This window comes from Pan paniscus, chromosome 16, assembly GCF_029289425.2.
Source record: "Pan paniscus chromosome 16, NHGRI_mPanPan1-v2.0_pri, whole genome shotgun sequence".
NCBI classification, from domain to species: domain Eukaryota; kingdom Metazoa; phylum Chordata; class Mammalia; order Primates; family Hominidae; genus Pan; species Pan paniscus.
Genome location: NC_073265.2, coordinates 26,026,461 through 26,046,376, shown reverse-complemented (window position 1 = coordinate 26,046,376; position 19,916 = coordinate 26,026,461). Strand labels below are relative to the sequence as shown.

Here is a 19,916-nt window from a genome sequence, read left to right as displayed (position 1 = left end):
CTACCTATATTAAATGCATTAATCTTTACAATTCACACACAAGAGGTACATATTATCTCCATTGTTACATATGAGACAACTGCGGCACAAGGACACAAAGCAACTAGCATCACCCAGACCACATGTGAGAGCTGGATCTGTGATTGAAGCCCAGGTATCTGGTGTCAGTGCTCCTCGACTCCATGACAAGGCTTTACCTCTTCTTTAATAGCTAATCACACCCATTTGAATGAGATGTGTATTAAGTACTTAAGTTGCCATTGCAACATTTTAGATGTTCTGGCAAAATAGAAAGCTGGCTAATATATTCAACTGAATAATTCAGTGAACATGGTGTTCTTTTTTGGAGGTGGGGAGTAGAGAGGGAAAAGGAAAGGGTTATCCCAAAATTATTGTATATGTGGCCAAGGATTTCTGTCCACAGTTCTCTATGGGGGCCTTTTACTTTCCGTAACTCATTTTAAAATTCTGACCTCAATACTAATAATGATGCCTTTGAAGACTTCAGTTCTGGCACAGGGACTCGACAGATTTTCACAGAATCCTACTATAGACTGAATTTGATGGTGATGCTCCATAATAAATTACTGGGTCCCTCTTCTCTCCAAGGGAAGTTAACTTCCATCACAGCACTCTTAAGAGTTTCAGATTGCATAGAAATCAGTGTTTCTGGATATGTCTGAGCAATCAGTGACTTTGTTAGACATTTCAACTGGATCTCTCCCACCATGCAGTATAAGAAATTACCAAGGGCTCTATTCTAGAAAGCCACGAGATTCCTTTGTCAGTTAGAAATGCTTTTGGGTGCAAGTAACAGAATACCTAATAAATAATAATTGAAACAAGAGGAGTTTATTTTTCTCACATAGTAAGGAGACTGAGGGTTGGCAATGCTGACATGGGCTCAGTGGCTCTAGTGGTTTCTTATCTTTTTCCTCATTGTCTTGATGGCCACTGCAGCTATAACCATCCCAGCCTTATATCAAAAGGAAGGGGATGACAGTAAAGGGAAGAAAAGCTTTCTATGAAACTTCACAAGGGGTGTCACAGTCACAACAGTATCACATGCTCATCATTGGCCCAGTTCACCTGTGCTGTGAAGATGCTGAGCATCTCCCTCCAAGCTCCTGATTAAAATGCATTCTGCTACACAGGATAAAGGAGTGTGTGTGCATATGTATGTGTGTCAATGGTTTCTGTAGACAATAAATTGTAGATGAAATACTGTGTAGACACACATTCTTTCTTGTAGGCATCCGAGAACAGATAACTCCCTAACTGGGTTTTCATTGTGAGGGCCTATTAGCTGCTCTGGAACTGACCCGAGCCCTCTGAAAGTGGCGATATTGACTCCCAGCCCTAGAAGATGAGGGCCAATCAAGCTGTCTCTAGTGAGCCTCCAATTTCAGCACATGCGGGGTTATGGTTCCCACAGAAGTCAGGAAGCCCTTCCTCATCACATCTCCAACAAGAAGCCCTTCCTCATCACATCTCCTCATCACATCTCCAAGAATGAATGAACTGATTATTTTGGCAACTCTGTAATTCGACTTCATTGCATTGTAAACTCAGATCAATTTTAGTTAATAATCAGATCAAGCCATTTCAGGACAGTTGTGTCAGGCTTAATATTTTTAACAAGATAGGGTACCAGGTTGAATCTGATGCAAATTAATTTGAAATTTTCAAATTCAGTTAACAAAAGAGTCTGGATTATCTTTATACCACGAATTCTATCATGCTAAATGGGTCCATTGCAAAGTTATTCCTGAGGACTGTAACTTCTGTTCTGCTGAACTTTTATTATTTTGAGTTAAAAGAGGTAATTTTTTTTTTCCTCTCTAATTCCCCCTTTCATAATTTATGCAACACATTTGCAATAGAAGGAGCTATTGAGGGCACCGCATTGAGGACAATGTTACAGCACACACCACCAGTTTTCTTTCAGATGTTCTCATCCACCCATTGAGGTTGGAAGTTTGGAGAGTGCATCTGAAAGAGCCTACCGATATGCCTCAACTTGGTATCCCTGTCTTTTAGTATTTCATGAGATACTACTAACAAGCTAAGAAAAGACAGTCTCTGAGTGCTGAATATAGGTAGGTCTGGGCAATTTACTTATTGATTTATTAATTTTATTTTTTTGAGACAGAATCTCGCTCTGTTGCCCAGGCTGGAGTGCAGTGATGCAGTCTTGGCTTGCTGCAACCTCTGCCTCCCGGCTTCAAGTGATTCTCGTGCCTCAGCCTCCCAAGTAGCTGGGACTACAGGCACACACCATCACGCCCAGCTAATTTTTTTATTTTTAGTAGAGATGCGGTTTCACCATATTGGCCAAGCTGGTCTTGAACTCCTGACCTCAAGTGATCTGCCCACCTCAGCCTCCCAAAGTGCTGGGATTATCGGCGTGAGCCACGGTGTCCAGCTACAGTTTGTACTACAATTTAATATTTGTGGTTGAGTGAAAACACATTTTAATATTTATTTTTAAATTTTTTTTATTTTTCAGATAGCATATATTATGGAGGGAGAAATCATTCTCTTCAGTGTAAGTGTTCTTTCAAGTTTTTTTTAATGTTGTAAAGTAAATAAATAAACAACTTCTACAAGAAGCAAAACAACATTAGTTAAGTCCTCTGTAAGCAACAAAAGACCACTTATCTAACTGGAAGCTTAGTTAACTGGAACTTAGATGGGAAGCTTAGTTCATTGTTTGCGGAATGTTCTGAAGCCCCCAGATGAGAGAAGCCACATTTTTCGATATCTGGCACTTTTGTAACAGTGTTTTCAGCTGCCTAGGAGAGCTGACTCAGAATCTGCCTCCAACATCACTGGCCTGTGTTTTGTGAGGGGAGCATCAGTACTTGGTTCAATTGTTTAGAAATTATACAACTTGCCTGTGACCTAAGGAGGTTTATGTTTAGGAGTGGTGCGCTTTCGAAAATCATGTCCTTTTAAAAAGCCACCCCAAAAAGTGTCACAGTCATCAATCAGAGGAAGAATCCAGGAACAAACTAGTGATTTCCCCAAATTCCTTTTGCTTTGCCTTTTTGTTTTTTCAAAGATCAAATTCGAATAGCATTTTATGCTTTCTTTCACTGAAAAGAATGGCCTGAAGAAGGTATTTCACAACTAAGAATTAACAATGACCCGGAGAAGGTATTTCAATCCTCTTAAAGAAAGCTTTCATAGTATGACAAACCTATGCACCTTTAGGGGGCTCATCTTGTGCATGGTGGATTTGAGCCGTCAGTCAGATGTGGAAGTCCTGGCTGGTTCCTGTGCTGTGCCGCCGCTGAAGCTGTATTTATGGCAAAGGCTTCAGTCATTATCAAAAGAAACATGGGCTCACTGTCTCTGAGCCTCTCCTCCGAGCAGAGGAATGTTAAACCAGACATCTGTCTGCTAAAGCAATCAATTAAACATATGCCTGCTCTCAAAGGAGGATCTTGTTCTGCCTGTCTCTTAAGTTTTGGAAAATGGCTTTTCCTAAATGAGCTTTAGAAAAGCAATAATAAGCCAAGCTACACACCTTATAGTGATTTTTATGTTAACACGGGAAACACACATTTTTAATGCTGTATATCGTTCAAGTAGAATCTTCAATGGGTGTAGTAATATAATTATAATTATATAACACATAATACAACTATAATATACGATACTAGTTTTATTAGAGCTATGCTTTATGATGTATTAGGCACTAATCTTATTTAACTATCATAATAGTCCTGTGTGATGGGCATAATTTCAATTTTACAAATGAAGAAACTGAAGGTTTTAGAGAGTTTGGTTATATCTAAGTGCAGAGGCGGGGATTCCAGACTCTCGTCAAAGCTTGTGTCTTAGCCACTAGGCTCTACTGCCTACAGTTCTAGAATACTATATACTGGTCATTCCTGGTGATGATCAGTAGATGTTCATGAATTACTGTTGGTTTAAATATAACCTTATCCTTACAGGAAGAGAAGATGGTAAACATAATATCTGTGGATTTTTTTTCCAGTAGAAGAAAAGTCAATATAAAAATTGACCAAAGGAAAACATTGTCTTCAGTCCTTCCAAATTCATTCTTAGTGGCGCATCCTTAGGCTCATGGCAATGTGTAGAAAATGACTGTCATCAAACGCTAAGGATTTTAGGATAGTAAAGTACTGATAAAATGAAAACTGTTTGTGTCAAAATGCTCAGCTGATTTCCACCATAAAGAGATCTGGGCAGGACCAAAACAGTAAGGTTCAGAATGTTCATTAAAAATATACCAGGACCCTTTACTTTGTAAATAGTCAACATAACTTATGGGATTGGAAATTCCTTGGAATAAAATATTTACCCTATGAAGGAAAGGACAGTGCACAGGAAGTTAGGAGGTGTAGATTCTGGTCCTGCCTCCTATTAGCGATGTGACCTTGGACAAGTCACCTGCCCTCTCCAGATTTCAATGTTCGCATCTGTAAACTGAAGCCTCTGGCGCCTTCCAATTCTCAAATTCTGAGTCGATGAGGCGGATCCTTTGGAGCAAGCGCCGGAGATCCCTTTCCCAGAATGCTCTGCGCCGTGAAGAAGCGACTCCCGGGTACTGGGGGCATTTTGTGTTGGCTGGAGCTGGAGTAACAAGATGGCGTCGTCGGCGGAGTGACAGGGGTCCCTCTGGGCCGGAGCCGGCGGCAGTGGTGGCAGCGGTACCGCTCCCCAGCTCACCGCGCCCCTTTTCCAGCCCGGACGTCGCCGCGAAAGCGAGGCAGCGGCGGCTGCCCAGAACAGGTGGCCCAGCCTGGTAACCGCTAGAAGCCCTTCACAAACTGCGGCCTGGCAGGCAACCGACCAAAAAACAAACAAAAAATCCTGACCGAGCAGCGGGCATCAAGTTCCCTTCGCCGGCATCTGGGCCCTGGACGCCGGGAAAGGCCTCCGTGTTCCGCTTCCTGCCGCCTTCCACGGTAGGCTTGGCCCAGCCTCCATCTTCGTCTCTCAGGACGGCTAGCAGCAGAATTCGTTGTCGGAAGGAAATATAAACTGCTTTGGAAGATCTGGTGTGGCTCCTTCGGAGACATCTGTCTGGCGATCAGCATCACCAACGGTGAAGAAGTGGTAGTGAAGCCAGAATCTCAGGGCCAGGCATCCCCAGTTGCTGTACAAGAGCAGGCTTTACAAGATGCTTCAAGGTGGGGTTGGCATCCCCCACGTACGGTGGTGTGGTCAGGAAGAAGACTATAATGTACTAGTCATGGATTTTTCTGGGACCTAGCCTCGAAGACCAATTTCTGTTCAAGAAGGTTCACAATGAAAACTGTACTTATATTAGCTGACCAGATGATCAGTAGAATTGAACATGTGCATACCAAGAATTTTATACACAGAGCCATTAAACCAGGTAACTTCCTAATGGGTATTGGGCGTCACTGTAGTAAGTTATTCCGTATTGATTTTGGTTTGGCCAAAACGTACGGAGACAACAGGACAAGGCAACACATACCATACAGAGAAGATAAAAACCTCACTGGCACTGCCCTATATGCTAGCTATGCACATCTTAGTATTGAGCAGAGTCGCCAGGATGACATGGAATCGTTAGAATATGTTTTGATGTATTTTAATAGAACCAGCCTGCCATGGCAAGGGCTAAAGGCTGCAACAGAGAAACAAAAATATGAAAAGATTAGTGAAAAGAAGATGTCTACTCCTGTTTTTTGTAAGGGGTTTGCTGCAGAATTTGCCATATACTTAAACCATTGTCGTGGGCTACACTTAGAGAAAGCCCCAGATTACATGTATCTGACGCAGCTATTCTGCATTCTTTTCAGGACCCTGAGCCATCAATATGACTACACATTTGATTGGACAAAGTTAAAGCAGAAAGCAGCACAGCAGGCAGCCTCTTCTAGTGGGAGGGGCAGCAGGCCCAGACCCCAACAGGTAAGCAACCTGACAAAACCAAGGGTAACATGAAAGGTTTCTAAGCATGAATTGAGGAACAGAAGCAGCAGAGCAGATGATCAGAGCAGCATTTGTTTCTCCCCAAATCTAGAAATTTTAGTTCATATGTACATTAGCCAGTGGTCATGGACAGCCATTTACTTGGTGTAAAGAACTTAATTTTAGTATAAACCGACTCTGGGTAGCATTGGTGATGCTGTATCCTGAGCTGTGGCTACTGTAATTGTGAATATTAACTGAGACAGTGAAACATGGTGGCCGGGTTTCTAGTGCATTTTTTTTCAAGTGAAAAAGTTTACTAAATGGTTGACACACACAAATTGGTGGAGAAATTATGCATATGCCATTTTTTTGTTAAAACCTTTTGTTTTGAACTATACTGCTTTGAGATCTCATCTCGGAAGAATGTCGTGAACCGTCTTCAGCCAGTTTTGATGGTTATAAATGCTCACAATTGTGCATTCTTAGGGTTTTTCCATCTCTTGGGTTTGCAAGTTGTTCACGTAAAACGTTCTTAAAGTTGTTGGCTTGTTGTTTGCAAACCAGCTGGTAGGGTAGCAACCAAAGATTCCAATGTTGGAGCACATGAAAGACTGCCTGCTTACTTGTGCTAGAAATAATAGCATCTAAAGTGAAGACTTAAGAAAAACTTAGTGACTACTAGATTATACTTAGGACTCTGCATTAACTTTATAATGTTCTTAGTGTTTTTCTTAAAAGCTTGTCACAGAAATTTAGTTAACATCTTACAACTGAACATGTATGTATGTTGCTTAGATAAATATTATCACTGTAAACATCTATATGATTGGGGATCTTGTTTTTATTTTGAAATGGTAGCTTTTCTGTTTTTAAGTTCATTAAAAACTAAAAACTGTTTCTGTAGGAAGATGAGTTTTTTTAAAACAACAACAAAAAATGCCTTGCTGACTCCCTATTAAATAAAATCTCCCAATTTTTTGATAAAATTCTGAGTCTGTGAGTCAAACTCACCTTCGCTAATGGCTCAAAGATGCAATTAGTATCTTTCAGGGAATTGTCAAGAAATAAACTGAAAATGTAATTCGATTTTCACATGAGTTTCTTGGCTCATTCTATGCCCCCATTTTGCCATTTTTAACTCATTTGTCATTGGGAAATATTTTCAAGGATAATGGGGAAGTAAGAAAGACGAAAGTAATTTACCAAAAGACTGAGTTTTACATCATTATGCAATGTGCTCATGGCCACTTTGCCATCTTTCATTGTTCTGCTTTTCTATTATCCTCTGTTAGGTTGCACTGCTATTTTTTCATTTATTGAAAATTTTATTTTTTAAAAATTTTAACTCTGAAACCAAGATGGATTCTTCTATTCAAACTAGTACAAAATATAATACTTTTAGATTTTTACCTAATTTTCCATATGCAATGATTGTCATTATTTTAGCTGCCAGAATTAATGAACTGATACAATTAAAAGGTTCTGGCAAAAGTATTTATAGCTTAATGGTAAATATATTAACAAAATTGTCTTACCATGTAAAGCATACAATCTTCTCTGTCCTTGAAAATATTTTACACTTCTTTTTGGGAACATATTTTCAAACCACTATTATATACAATCACTACCTTATAAAAATGCACTGTACTAAGCAGAAAATTGATACCCAGATGATATAAAGGCCATGAAAGATAAAGGAGGCAGAGTGTTTAACTCACCTTGAATTCCTAGCCTGGTTTGAGTGGGAGAAAAAACAACAACAACAAAAAAAACCACCCCAACCCCGCAAAAAAAAGAAAAAAAAAATCTCCAAAGCTAGAAATGTGTAAAATTTACTAATATAATCTGCGGATTTCAAGGTCTTTATGCAGGGCCAAAATATACAGGCCTAACGTTTTTCATTAATAATATAATTGAACTTGTAGACATTTACTGAAAATAATAATTATCTGCACCCATCTAGTGTTTATCTTGAGGCTTAAAATCATATTTCTATGATTTCAATGACATATTTAGCTTATCTGTATTACTAGACAGACCTTAGCCATGGACAGACACTTTGCTTGATGTTATAGAACTATCAGAACAAGTTATTGCTTGTTTTATTACTTAGGCCGATGAACAGGTATGAATTCTGTTTCAAATGCTTAGAATTTATTTATACTTGCACTGAACATGAATGGCCCAGAGCAGGAATGGAAAATATGTGGCATCCCTGTGATCACTGCCTACTCTAAGAACTAGATCAAAGCCTTAGCTGCTAAGCTGAACTTGGCCTTGGAATTGCTAAATAGCAGTGAATGCAGCCACCATAAGCAAATAGAAAGCTACTTGCTGTCCATAGTCTAGGGTTAAAATATCTTATTAAAAACCTCATAGATTTCCCTCTTTCCTTCATGTGATTTGCTTTTCTAAAATTTCCAAATATTTTGTGTTGTTTTCATTTTGAAGAAGTAATGATTTATTTTTCTTCAAGAAGAGGATCTTTTGTTGCATTAAAAAAATTCCCCACAGCACCTCACATACTTCTAATACACATTAGGGACTCAATAAATATCTGTGTCTTAAATAGTTTTAATGCTGGAAATATAAGACAGAATTATCACCTGCAACCAAAGACCTGGTCTTAGTGATATCTGTACTAGGGGTCTGTTCTGTCCAGAAGCTCATGGAAGGAATAACACAGTAAAGAGCCCCAACAAATTAAGTCCTGGGAAACTGGCAGAAAAAGAAGAAATGTGGAAGTTCCAGTTCCTTTTGTGCTACAATTTTCCAAATTATGAGGAAATATGCCAAATGCGTTTGGCTTTCAAATAATAATATACTCTGAATTAATGAGTAACAAGGAAACACCCACTGAGCGGTTCATGGGCAGTATCTCTCCAAAGGTCAGATCCTATTGGCGAATGACCAAATAACCCTTCTCTCTTGAGCCAGCCAACCACTTCTATGGCCAGGAAGCACTTTGCCATCAACTCAGCATCATAAAAGGGAGCAATTAAAAGTATCATTTGCAGTTAATCTAATAACTCCATTGAATATTCCAAAATCTGTTTGTGAAACACAGTTGATTTGGGACCCTGCCGTGATTTGAGGAGAAAGTTTTTTTTTTTAATGGAAATATAAAGATAAGCCATTTCTTTTAAAAGAGAAATAAAGATTTTTAATATTCTCATTTAGCAACAGTGCATAAACAAGAATGTATTAAGATTAACTTTAAGGCAAATGCAACAAAAAGTTATGTAAATTCCCCCCTTAAAACTAAGTGTGCATCCTAAAACACTCTTGTTGATGAATTTGATTTATTTCACATTTTGGGGAGTTTCTAAATTAATTAATTCTTTAACATCAACACATGATGATTTTCTCTGATTTTTGGTAAATACACTCATTTTTCAGATGAAGAAAATGAGAAAGATAAAGGTTCTAATTATTTGCTAATGCGAGTGATAACATATTTAATAAAACCGTGTCATTCATTTACTCATTTAACATTTATTGAATACCTGCTCTGTCTGCACCAGAATTCTGTTAGGCATTAGGGACTAAAGTGAACAAAGTTAGTGTAGTTTCTACTTTCATGGAGCTTACAGTCTAGTCGGAAATCTTGCATTAAACAAGTACAGAAATCACAACTGAGATAAAACAAAAGCAATCAAATAAAGGGTGCTTATAACTTTGTTTACTTAACAAAACTATGGTTTCCTGCAGAGGTGGTTTTATCTTTTTATCTAAATTTTGATTTGTCCTGTAGAAGAAATTCAATTAAAAATGTAAAATACAGAAGGTTTACTATAGATCCACTGAATTGTTATTCCTGAATGTTATTTCTGAATTAGTGTTTAATGTTAAAATGACAAGGGTTTTTTTTTTTTTTTTTGAAAAAAAAGTGCTAGTTATTGTAGAAATACCTTTAACCAAGGCAGTTTCCAGGGGAATTAATGACCACTTTAGGTTAATGGTCATTGGATTCATGTTCAGCCCTCAATTAAACTCTGAACTTCAATTGTTATTACTTAATTGACTTGGTTATATTTCATGTCAGCATTTCAATATGACCTTCCTTTTAAAAAGTAAAAATTACCCTGACATAATACCATGAGTCTTTAGTTGAGCCTGACATTGTTGCAGCAGCCCACAGTATCTTTATATATGGTTGAGCCTAGAATTTGCTTAGCTTTGCTATCACTAGTGTACTTCCCATTATCCTTGCCTATAAAATGAGACAGCTTAGGATAAATCCAAGTGATGAGGGAAAAGGGACGAAAAAATAAATATATCTGTTGCCATGATTATTATTAAGATGCCAAATAAATCCACTGAGCTCCTCACCACTTTATCCTAATTGCAGGGAGTTAGACAGTTTTAACGAATACCTGGAGTATCACAATTAAATACTATCAAGGCATGCTTATTTTAAAATGTTCCTATATTATCTTTTCCTTACAAGTGACTCCAAATATTCAGCTGTTCTTGTTAAGGAGATGAAAACTTAAATCTCCTTTACCTATACATTAAACAACAAGAACAAGTTGGATTTATTTAAACAATGAGTTGGATTTTATATAAAGTGAGTATGACACTCAGATCGAACTTTGCTATACTAAGTGAAACAAATTAAGGCACCAAATGAGCATTTCCCTTCCCCTGTACTGTGGAAATGTTTTAAAAGTCTTTTTGAAGTACTTTGATCAGGCTTTGAAATCATTTTAGTGGATTACTATTGTATGAAAACTGTAATTTATAGCGCTTGACCTAAGCAGCTCTTTGTCTCACAGCCATATTCAAAACAATAGCAGGAAAGTGAAAAACAGAAGGCGAACCCAAGTTGTTCAGGTTATTATTTAATTCATAATTCCATCTTCCTTATTTAATCTTTGGAATCCAAGCATGTTCTTAATAAAACAGGTTCAGATCATGTTTACTAAATGTAGGAAGGTTAGTTTAGAGTAACAAGATTAAATGATCCAAACACATGACCCTTCCATAACCCACGAGTGACTTTACACAGACAGGTTCAGATAGGCGCTTCCCATAAATGGTGACATTGCAGGCAAACTTCTATTGTTTGCCTTTTAGTTTCCTCTCAAGTTAAGCTTGCTTTGTTCCTTAACCCTAATCAAGAATGTGCCTATTGAGATTTTCTCCTCTCATCTTGTCACAAAATAGTTATACTTTGAGACAACTTGCTCCCATCAGATCACATGAAAATGGCAAGCTACCCCCAAGATGAATGAGCTAGGAGTGATTCGCTAAATCATACAGACGTTTTGCTATTTTAATCAGCTGAACACCACCACTCAGGCTGAAAGTAGCTATAAAACCTTACTTTTTTTTTCTTTTTGCTCCTTTTGCCAAATCATTTACTGAAGGCATGAACTTCAAGCCATATTTAACCCTGTAAAGTCTTATTATCTTAGTTAAAAGTTTTACGATCCTTCTGGTGCCACATATGCACTTGAGTATTTGGGCATGTGGAGGGTGCTTAAGTTGTGTTTCTCCCCAAAGAGGTTAGGCCAATTGCTCCCCACTCCCCAACCAGATGTACGCATCAGGACATATTTTGGTCCTGGGATCCTGATCTTTTAGAGAGAAAAAGAGCCCAAGAGTAATGAGAAAATGCAGGGTACATGTCCATGTGGAGGGAAACTGGCGAAGGCCAGCGCAGGGGAAGATGACATGGAAAAAGTGAAAAGTGAAGTGAGAAAGCATATGGAAGCAGTAAGGATTTATTGCAATTGAGGCACCAGGTCTCTAGATGGGAACAGTTAAAAAGAGGAGACATCTAAGGCATCTTGGTTCCAAAGAGAAAAGAAAGCAATGGGTGTAGCTCCCCAGTGAGAAGCAAGTGAATTAACTGTTCACTTCAGCATTAATTAGTGTGGCCCACCAGGGACCATTTAGGTAGATTACCTCATCAGGGCTCTAAGCAGTCCCCTGGCGGCCTGAGTGAGTTAATGCACCCCCTCGAGACCAACAATTTATCATCTTTTCCAGGGGGAATCAAGCCTTGCAGATAATGAACAGGTACACACACCTACAGTTACAAGAAAATTATTTCCCCTGGAGGTCCAGCGTTCTACTTTAGACCCCTGAGACTTCCCTTTTATTTTAGATTTTAGGAGTGTTGTAAAGAGCTGACGTATGCTTCACTAGAAGGCAAAAGAAAAAAAAAGGATATGCAACTGTTTATGGTTTGTTTCTTTTTTGACGGGGTACAGATGTGAGGTGGGAAGGAGTCTATGCAGTCGCCTTACAGATCAGTACCGGATCAGCTTTGCTTTGAGTTGATCTGTTTCCAGACTTCAAACGGTCGCCTATGTGTTTGTGAGGGCAGATGCTTGGCAAGTCTGCATATGCCAGGGAGAACGTCATTCAGTTTTACGTTTTACACACGCTCCTGCTTTCTGGCTTTGCATAATTCATTAGCATAGTGTGCAGAATGCACCATAAAACAAGATTTGGCTTTAATGTTAACGTTCTAATGACGACAGCAATAAAAATAAGTTGTCATTCCGTGTCTATTTTCTGGGGCTGATGTTTATATTGTCTAAACTAAAAAAACCAACAAGCAGACAATGCATAGAGATGGAACACAGACAAGTATTTTTAACAGAAAAAGAAACAAACCAAGGAGACTTTAAGCTTCCAGTTGGGAACATTACTCTCTTCTCTCCCATACAGCTCCAATTCAAAAGTAGTATAATTATCACATTAGTTTTTATGTGTGAAAAACTTACTTTTGACTAATTTGTAACCTTATTGTAGTGTGTACAGTTTACTGTTGGGTTCTTTCTCACTTTTAAGGGCCAGATTTTAAAGCCTCATTCATAAAGAGGAGGTAGTGCCTTTGCTAGGAACACCAATACCTTCTCACAACACATTATGTCAGGGCAACAGGTAAAAGAATAAATACAAAACGCAAGTACCTTTTTTATTTTTTAATTTATTTGTTCACGTTCATCGTAAATTTGTTTAATGTAAAATAAACAAATCCTTGACAAGGGTTTAACAGGATTTTCAACGTCTGTGCAGATAAATGTAATTTATTCCTAAAGAAAAAACAGTTTAGAACATGCCAGGAAACCTGCTTTTAACATTTTTGTATAAAGTGTGTGTGTGTGTGTGTGTGTGTGTGTGTGTATCCAGGCAATACAGTAGTGGTTTCAAATCATTCTATTTCACTCAGAAGCCTGCATGATGAATTTTATACTGAAACAGGAGTTTGCCTGATACTTCTTTAGCATTTCATCTTCTGCCTCTCTCTTTTGATTTAATGCACCCCACTCAGAGTTAAAATCCACACATGTTGGGACCAGGTTTGTGTCCTTCAAAAGGAAAAGCAGCAGGCATATTTTTACAAACCTTCTTTGGTAGAAAATAAACAAAGTATAAATGACATATTTAGTCTTTTGAAAAAAATCAAGCAATGTATATAAGTTAAAGCTGTCTGCAAAAATTACATTGTTGTTATTAGTATTTCCCATATCATCTATTCAACATTATAAAAGTTGTTATGTCAGCATGGCAGGGTGGCGGGGGCAAATATTTTACTAAATACGTTTTGGGTACAGATTAATATTCAACTTCCCAAAAGATAGGTTTATTATTAACTTATTGATGTTTCGCTTTAGACTGAAATCTGATTTGCAGTACACAAAAGTACACAAAAGTGAATAAATTAAAGTGAACAAATAGAAAAATCTCCTTTATTTTGCTTATTTAAAAATTGTTCCAGGTTTATTTCTGGCACACTCAGTTCATACAAAGCTAAACATTTCTAATGCTGAACTTACTCGAGTGTTTTATAATTACATGGTATAAAATGCATATACTAAGCAGTATACAGAATGTGCCTTTAAAAAACTCGACTCATAACAATACTAGCTCACGTACATACTGACAACTAGCCATGTTTAAAAATAAACTCTCCTCAATGTTGGGTTGTCGCCTCTCGGCCCCCAATCTAAAGGAGTGTGGTTTCCAGGCACAATGGGACTAATACTTTCAAATAAGATAAATCTAAAATATGTGGTGTTCAAATAACATTATTAAAAGAGGAAATTCTCATCAAGTGTATTTTTGCAGCTTGGCTTACTGTCACAGAAGTCAGGAAGCCGTAAAGATTGAATATAGCAAACACACAGCATAGGCAGGCTGCCATCAAGGTCTTCTGGAGCTCTGCAGGTGAGTACAAAGGTGGCTTTGGACTTTGTGGCTTCAGCTTTCCTAGGTTTGCGCTAGATTATTCCACGATGGTAATGCAATGCTGGGTCTCTCTGAGTGCACATGAAGAGAAAGGGAGAGGGAGAGACAGTGAACGGAGGCTTAGGGAAAAAAAAATAAGAGGGTGATTCGGTAACTGGGAGGAGAATTGAAAAATCACACCTTTCAGTCTTCACATTTTTTCTTTTGTTCAGCATACAAGGATAAACCATCCGGAAGAAAGAAAGATTATGACTATCTATAAACTAATTGTTTGACAGAGACAGAAATGCTGATAATGAGTGGGTTGTGTCTGTAGTTCTTGGCTGTTCACATCAGCAAGGGATGAAGGAAAACAGAAACTCTTGATATGTTTGTCTAAAGAGGTAGTGGTGTGACTACGGGCAGCAAGAGTTCAGCTGAAGTTCAGGGCAGATGTTGCCAGGATCTTACAGTGCAGGAAAGTAAAATTGCTTCCGGATTCACCTTTTCCTCCCAGCTTCTCTTCCAGGATCTTCAGGGTCAAGCTATGCTGTGGCATAAGGTGACAATGTTCGTGGGGAAACAGGCTTTGAGCAGGATGCCCCTTTCCCGGTTGCAGTCCAGCTCCTGGATAAATCCGTACCAATAGATGACTAAGCCTGGCCCAAATCTGTAAAAACACCAGAAAATAACACACACACATGGTATCAACAGAGCTCTTGAAAAAAGTCACCTTGGGGCACTGATAAGATGATTAAATGACAGGACTGCACAAAATTTTTGTTTTGGTTGCTACCATTGTGACTGAAAATAGCCAAACTTATACCAAAGAGTTCACATAACACACATACTACCTTCTCGGATGGATGTGTTCCCTTTCTTTCCAGAAACCTGAAGTATTTCAGATATGGAAACTCTGAATCTTACCTTTCAGTAAGGTGTTATGAGCTTGGGCTGATGTGACTACCTAGCTGATGGAGGACAGATTCACAGTGCAAACAGGAATGAGCTGGGGAATGCCAGCCTTGGGATTTAAGTCTAACATTTAATGGTACTATTTAAAAAATTAAACTTGCCTAATAGCAACTAAGAAAAATAAAAGAATGTTTGAAAACAGAATTTAAAAAAATGCAACAACTTATGGTCCTCTTCTGGCTATACTGTTCTACTTATGCACCCATTGGGCTGGAAGTACCTCCTGTCATCCATATGACACACTGGGTCCCTTTACTCTCTGCATTACAACTTCTTTAAGTGTGGACACAGCATAAAGTTTGGTCATTGGTGCTTACGGAAATGAGGAATAAGGTCATATAGGCTTGTGACAAAGTATAGATCGCTATGGGCTTAATAAAACCTCAGCATTTCTAAGTTGTGCCCTCTGAATTATCTGCAATTTTGTTAGCAGTGACTGATCCCCGCCAGGCAGACTCAGGAAGTGGCCCTATGGACTACTTCACCCATCAGGAAGTTGAGACCTTTAGGCTGGGTTCATAAAGATGTAATCACTATCAATCACTGCACACAGAGAGATGTTTTGCACATGAGTTTCACGTTTTTCCTACCGAGGGCACTTAATTAAAGGGCAGCACTACTTTTGGTGTAGTGTTGCAGGAATTTTACAGTGAAATAATAAATTATGAATGTTGGGTTAGTAAAAGCATGTCTAAAAACAGAACTGCTTTCTGTATTCTAACATTACAGCAGGCTGAACCATGCTAGGCCAAAAAGCTTTTGCCTTCCATGATTTATTATATGCTGTAGTGTACTTGCCAAAACTAACAATACAGGATGGGCTGCGAGATACTGTATGCACAGGGACAAGTTCAATTGGATGTCACGGCCTGGTTTATTTGGGGATCCACATTAGTGGGGTAGCCAAGTTGTATTCAAGATTATTTAAAACTTTGGGATTCCCCTCTGTGCAGGTACAGAACCATGAGATGGCAGCTCATCACTTGATCTTGTTCTAGAAGAAGTAGGAACTGGGTATAATTAGAAGCCTTGGAGCACCAGGCCCACTGAGATTTATCAGCTGCAGATGTTCTCTTCTTCCTCAGCATCCCCAAAGAAGAGATTCCTTTGGGGTCAGTAGAATTAGGCTACCTGTGCACAGGTGTGTGGGTCCCCAGGCTCAAATGCATACAAGACGAAGCTCACACCTGCAGAAGAACTTGCTTCCATTTAACCGAGGGTTTCTTAGTAACTTTTAATCACAAACACTTGTCTGTAATTGGAACATAAACCATTGGTACCTTTATTTTACAAAGAGCTCTATGATTAGTGTCAAATGATCTCAGATTTGTCAAAACAAGTCTGGCAAGAACAGAAAGATTTGTGATTCTGTGGACCATGTCTGAGAAGCCACAAACCTTCCCATCAGTGAAGCACCCCTGAGTCACGGCCTTGACAGATCTAACATTAAGCTCAACACATTCTTCCATTTTATTATACAGCCATTCTGGAGACCATGATGTTCTTCAGAAAGGCGCTAATATTTTCACAAAGGAAGAAAAAAACTGTGATCTAACAAGTCACAGAGAAGAACAAAAGAATATATGGAGGTCATAAAAAACAAGCCCAGTATTTTAAAGATTTAATAAAACAAAAACACATATCACCAGCACTGAGCGAGTGAGAGCAGCCTGCACTTTCTTTGAACAGCTAAATCATAAGCCAAAGGACACGAAGCATGACAGCTCTTTACGAAAATGGCATTTTCTAGGCAGAAAAGCCAGGCTGGGGAACACCTCAGTGCTCAAGAAAATGGACTTGTTTCACTTGTGAGGCAACAGATATTCCTGCAACTCAAAAAGGTTTTGCAAGATTGTGAACCTGAACATTTCATGCAGTGGTTCACAACCAGGATTCCCTAAAGATACCAACACAGATCTATGAACATTTTGAGTAGGATTCATTAATAAGACTCTACTGTCTACCTAAGTTTTGTGTTTCTTATGGAACTATGTTTAGGTTAGGTAACATTACCTCTGTCAATGTAGCTCAAAACCTCTGATTGACAATATGTCTCTAATTAATTAAGAATGAGGAAACAATGTCCCTTTGTAAATAGAGATTGATAGGCTTTCAAATTATGTGGTCTTTGGGTGACAAAAGCAGTAAGGACTTTAGAGGGTGATAAGTTTGGAAATTTAATGGCAGAACAAGATCTGGCCTTATTCCCAGCACCTACTTTAGTGCATTTCTGAGCCTTCTTCAACAGCTCAGGATCCAGAGATTATCAGATGCTGACGAGATAATCTTTCAGCAACCTACCTGTTTATGAAGAGGCTGACCACATGAAGCAACTTTATATAATCAATTTCTGGGTTATCTGAAGTAACAGGAGGGGGGAAGTTTTGGTTGCTAATTTGAAATATCAAGCAATCAAAAATGGTAGAAGAGGTGTAAAATAGGACCCTAGAAAATTTTTATTTAGGTCAAATGCAGACTTTTGGGTTGAACCATTTCCCCTTTTTGATGCCTATTCTTATATACTGTGGCACCACTAGACAAAAATGAGATCACTGGGAAGGCAAATACAACCTTTGTGACCAATAAAAATCAAAGACACTTTGTTAACAACATTGAAGAGAAAAGAGAGTCCTTGGGTCTGAGAAGATATGCACAGCAGAGGTTGGTCTGCTACTGAGATTGCAGCCCTCCCTGCCAGCTGGGAGACCCTCAGGAATGGGTGTCCATGGACATCTGAATTGATTCTGGAAACACTTTTTAAAGTTGACTATAATTTTATGGTTGCTATACTCATGGTCAAGTAATAAGATCCAAGACCCCCAATGGATTTTAAAGACTCCTGGGAAGCAGCGACTAGAATGTGAATGACGTTTGAATAAGTAAGTTTGTTTGCAAATAAAATATCACCAAATTAGCAAAAACAACAAATACGCCTTGAAAAAATGGGAGGTGAAAGCCAAGAGCCATCACAGACCATGAAGGCAAGAAAGATGAGGTTTTTCATAAGTAATGACCCCTTATAAATATGTTCAAAATGTGTTTCTTGGCTGGGGACAGTGACTCACACCTGTAATCCCAGCACTTTGGGAGGCTGAGGCAGGCCGATCACTTGAGGTCAGGAGTTTGAGACCAGCCTGGCCAACATGGTGAAACCCCGTCCCCACTAAAGATACAAAAAAATTAGCCAGGCGTGGTGGTGCTCGCCTGTAGTCCTAGCTACTCGAGAGGCTGTGGTGGGAGAATCTCTTGAACCCAGGAGACGGAGGTTGCAGTGAGCTGAGACTGCACTACTGCACTCCAGCCTGGGTGACAGAGCAAGACTCTGAAAAAAAAAAAAAAAAAAAAAGTGATTCTCTGGTTTCATTTCATTTTAGGGTATTTAGAGAAATTCAATCAGAGACGATGGAACTAAAGCTGGCCCTTCTGTGCATACCTGTTTCCTAGTGAGTATCCCTCTGTTTCACCATTTGTCTGTTATATTGGGACCCTGTTGAGGGTAAAGACCAGGTTTTATTTGTATTCATGTCCTCCATGCCTAACACAGTGCCTGGTACATGAAAGATACCCTCAAGGACAAGATGGGCAATACAGGGTTAGCACTAAGATGATCAGACAGCTTTGCATTGGTTATTGAATCAGTGCGAGTCTAGAGACAGGGGTGCAGGCAGGGGTCAGCCATTGCCTCGGCATGGCAATTTTATTAATGACCAGAGTGAGCACACTAGTGGCATACTTACAGGTTATAGTGAAAATAATATAGTTACAACAATGTTCATTATTAACACTTTCACCCCACTTACTATGTGCCCAACACTGTTCTAAGCACTTTAATATATATAGAAGTACTTTATATATATCGAACCACTTAATTTGTATGCCAACTCCATGAGGTTGGTACAATTATTATCCCTGTTCTACGAGTAAAAAAACCAAGGCATAGAACAATTAAGTAGATTGCCTAAGGTCTCACAGCTAAAAAGTGGAGGAACCAGTTTTAGAACCAAGGCAGTTTGTGATGCACTCACTATGAGGTAGTGATCGGTTTACTAAACAGGGTGATAGAATGTTAGACTTTAACCAGAAAAAGAGAGTCAGTGTCCTTTGCAATGGTTAAGCCACACCTAGGGCATTTTGGAGAGTTCTGGTGTCATATTTTAAGGGAATGTCTCCAGTTTGAAAGTCAACCAAAGGAGAATCCTAGGATATTTGAGGAATGGTTAGAATAAGAGTATGTCTGATTTAGAAATGAACAGTCAAGGTTCACTAACACACTCATCATGTTCTGATTTTGAAGAGTGCTCTTATGGAGGAAGAATTTGATTCATGCTGTAGCTCTCAAGTGCAGACTTAGGACAATGCTTGAAAGTAGCCAAGAATTAGATTTTGATTCCACACAAATAAAATTTTTTGTATAACTGAAACTTTCAAAAACATGGAGTGAGCGGCCTTGCAAAATAGTGACATCAGTAGATCTATTAAATCAAGGCTGGGCTTTCATTAATTTTAAAAAATTGAACCAATGCATACAAATTGGGAATGTTTACACAAAATCCTGCATATTTAGCTTTTTTTGAGAAACTAATCAATCTGGCAACAAGCAACTGAAGATAAGTAACAGCTGCCCCCTTCAGATATAACCTAGGTTCGCGGGACTGCCACAGTCCCCACTGTTCTCTGTCACTTTCTGATGCTGAGGATCAGTGCCAGGTATACCAACTGAGCTTCTTAGCTCCTAACTTGCACTATACAGCAATACTCCTCCTTGCTGCATATCTAGGATGCTAAGGTTACATAAAATAAAGAATTCTCCATATTTTCTCCAGTTCTATTGTTTT

At 38.8% G+C, this 19,916-nt stretch overlaps 1 protein-coding gene and 1 pseudogene across 4 annotated transcripts in view; one reads left to right on the top strand and one right to left on the bottom strand.

Moving 5' to 3' along the window:
• The first annotated feature begins 1,747 nt into the window (after window positions 1-1,747).
• LOC100990723 (casein kinase I-like) lies at window positions 1,748-9,594 on the top strand (annotated as a pseudogene).
• A 3,251-nt stretch (window positions 9,595-12,845) lies between these two features.
• The window catches only part of CDIN1 (CDAN1 interacting nuclease 1), a 231,398-nt gene continuing 224,327 nt past the window's right edge, over window positions 12,846-19,916 (bottom strand). For 2 of the 4 annotated variants that reach the window (XR_008621131.2, XM_008969816.4), the window contains 2 exons: window positions 14,611-14,776; window positions 12,846-14,198 (listed from right to left, as the gene is read on the bottom strand). Coding sequence is in view for 3 of the 4 variants with exons in the window: in XM_008969816.4 (XP_008968064.2) it covers window positions 14,647-14,776 (130 nt within the window). In the remaining variant the exon portion in view is untranslated. Of the gene's footprint in view, window positions 14,777-19,916 lie in introns of all 4 variants that reach the window. The other 2 variants (XM_034938498.3, XM_008969815.4) reach the window with 1 other exon arrangement.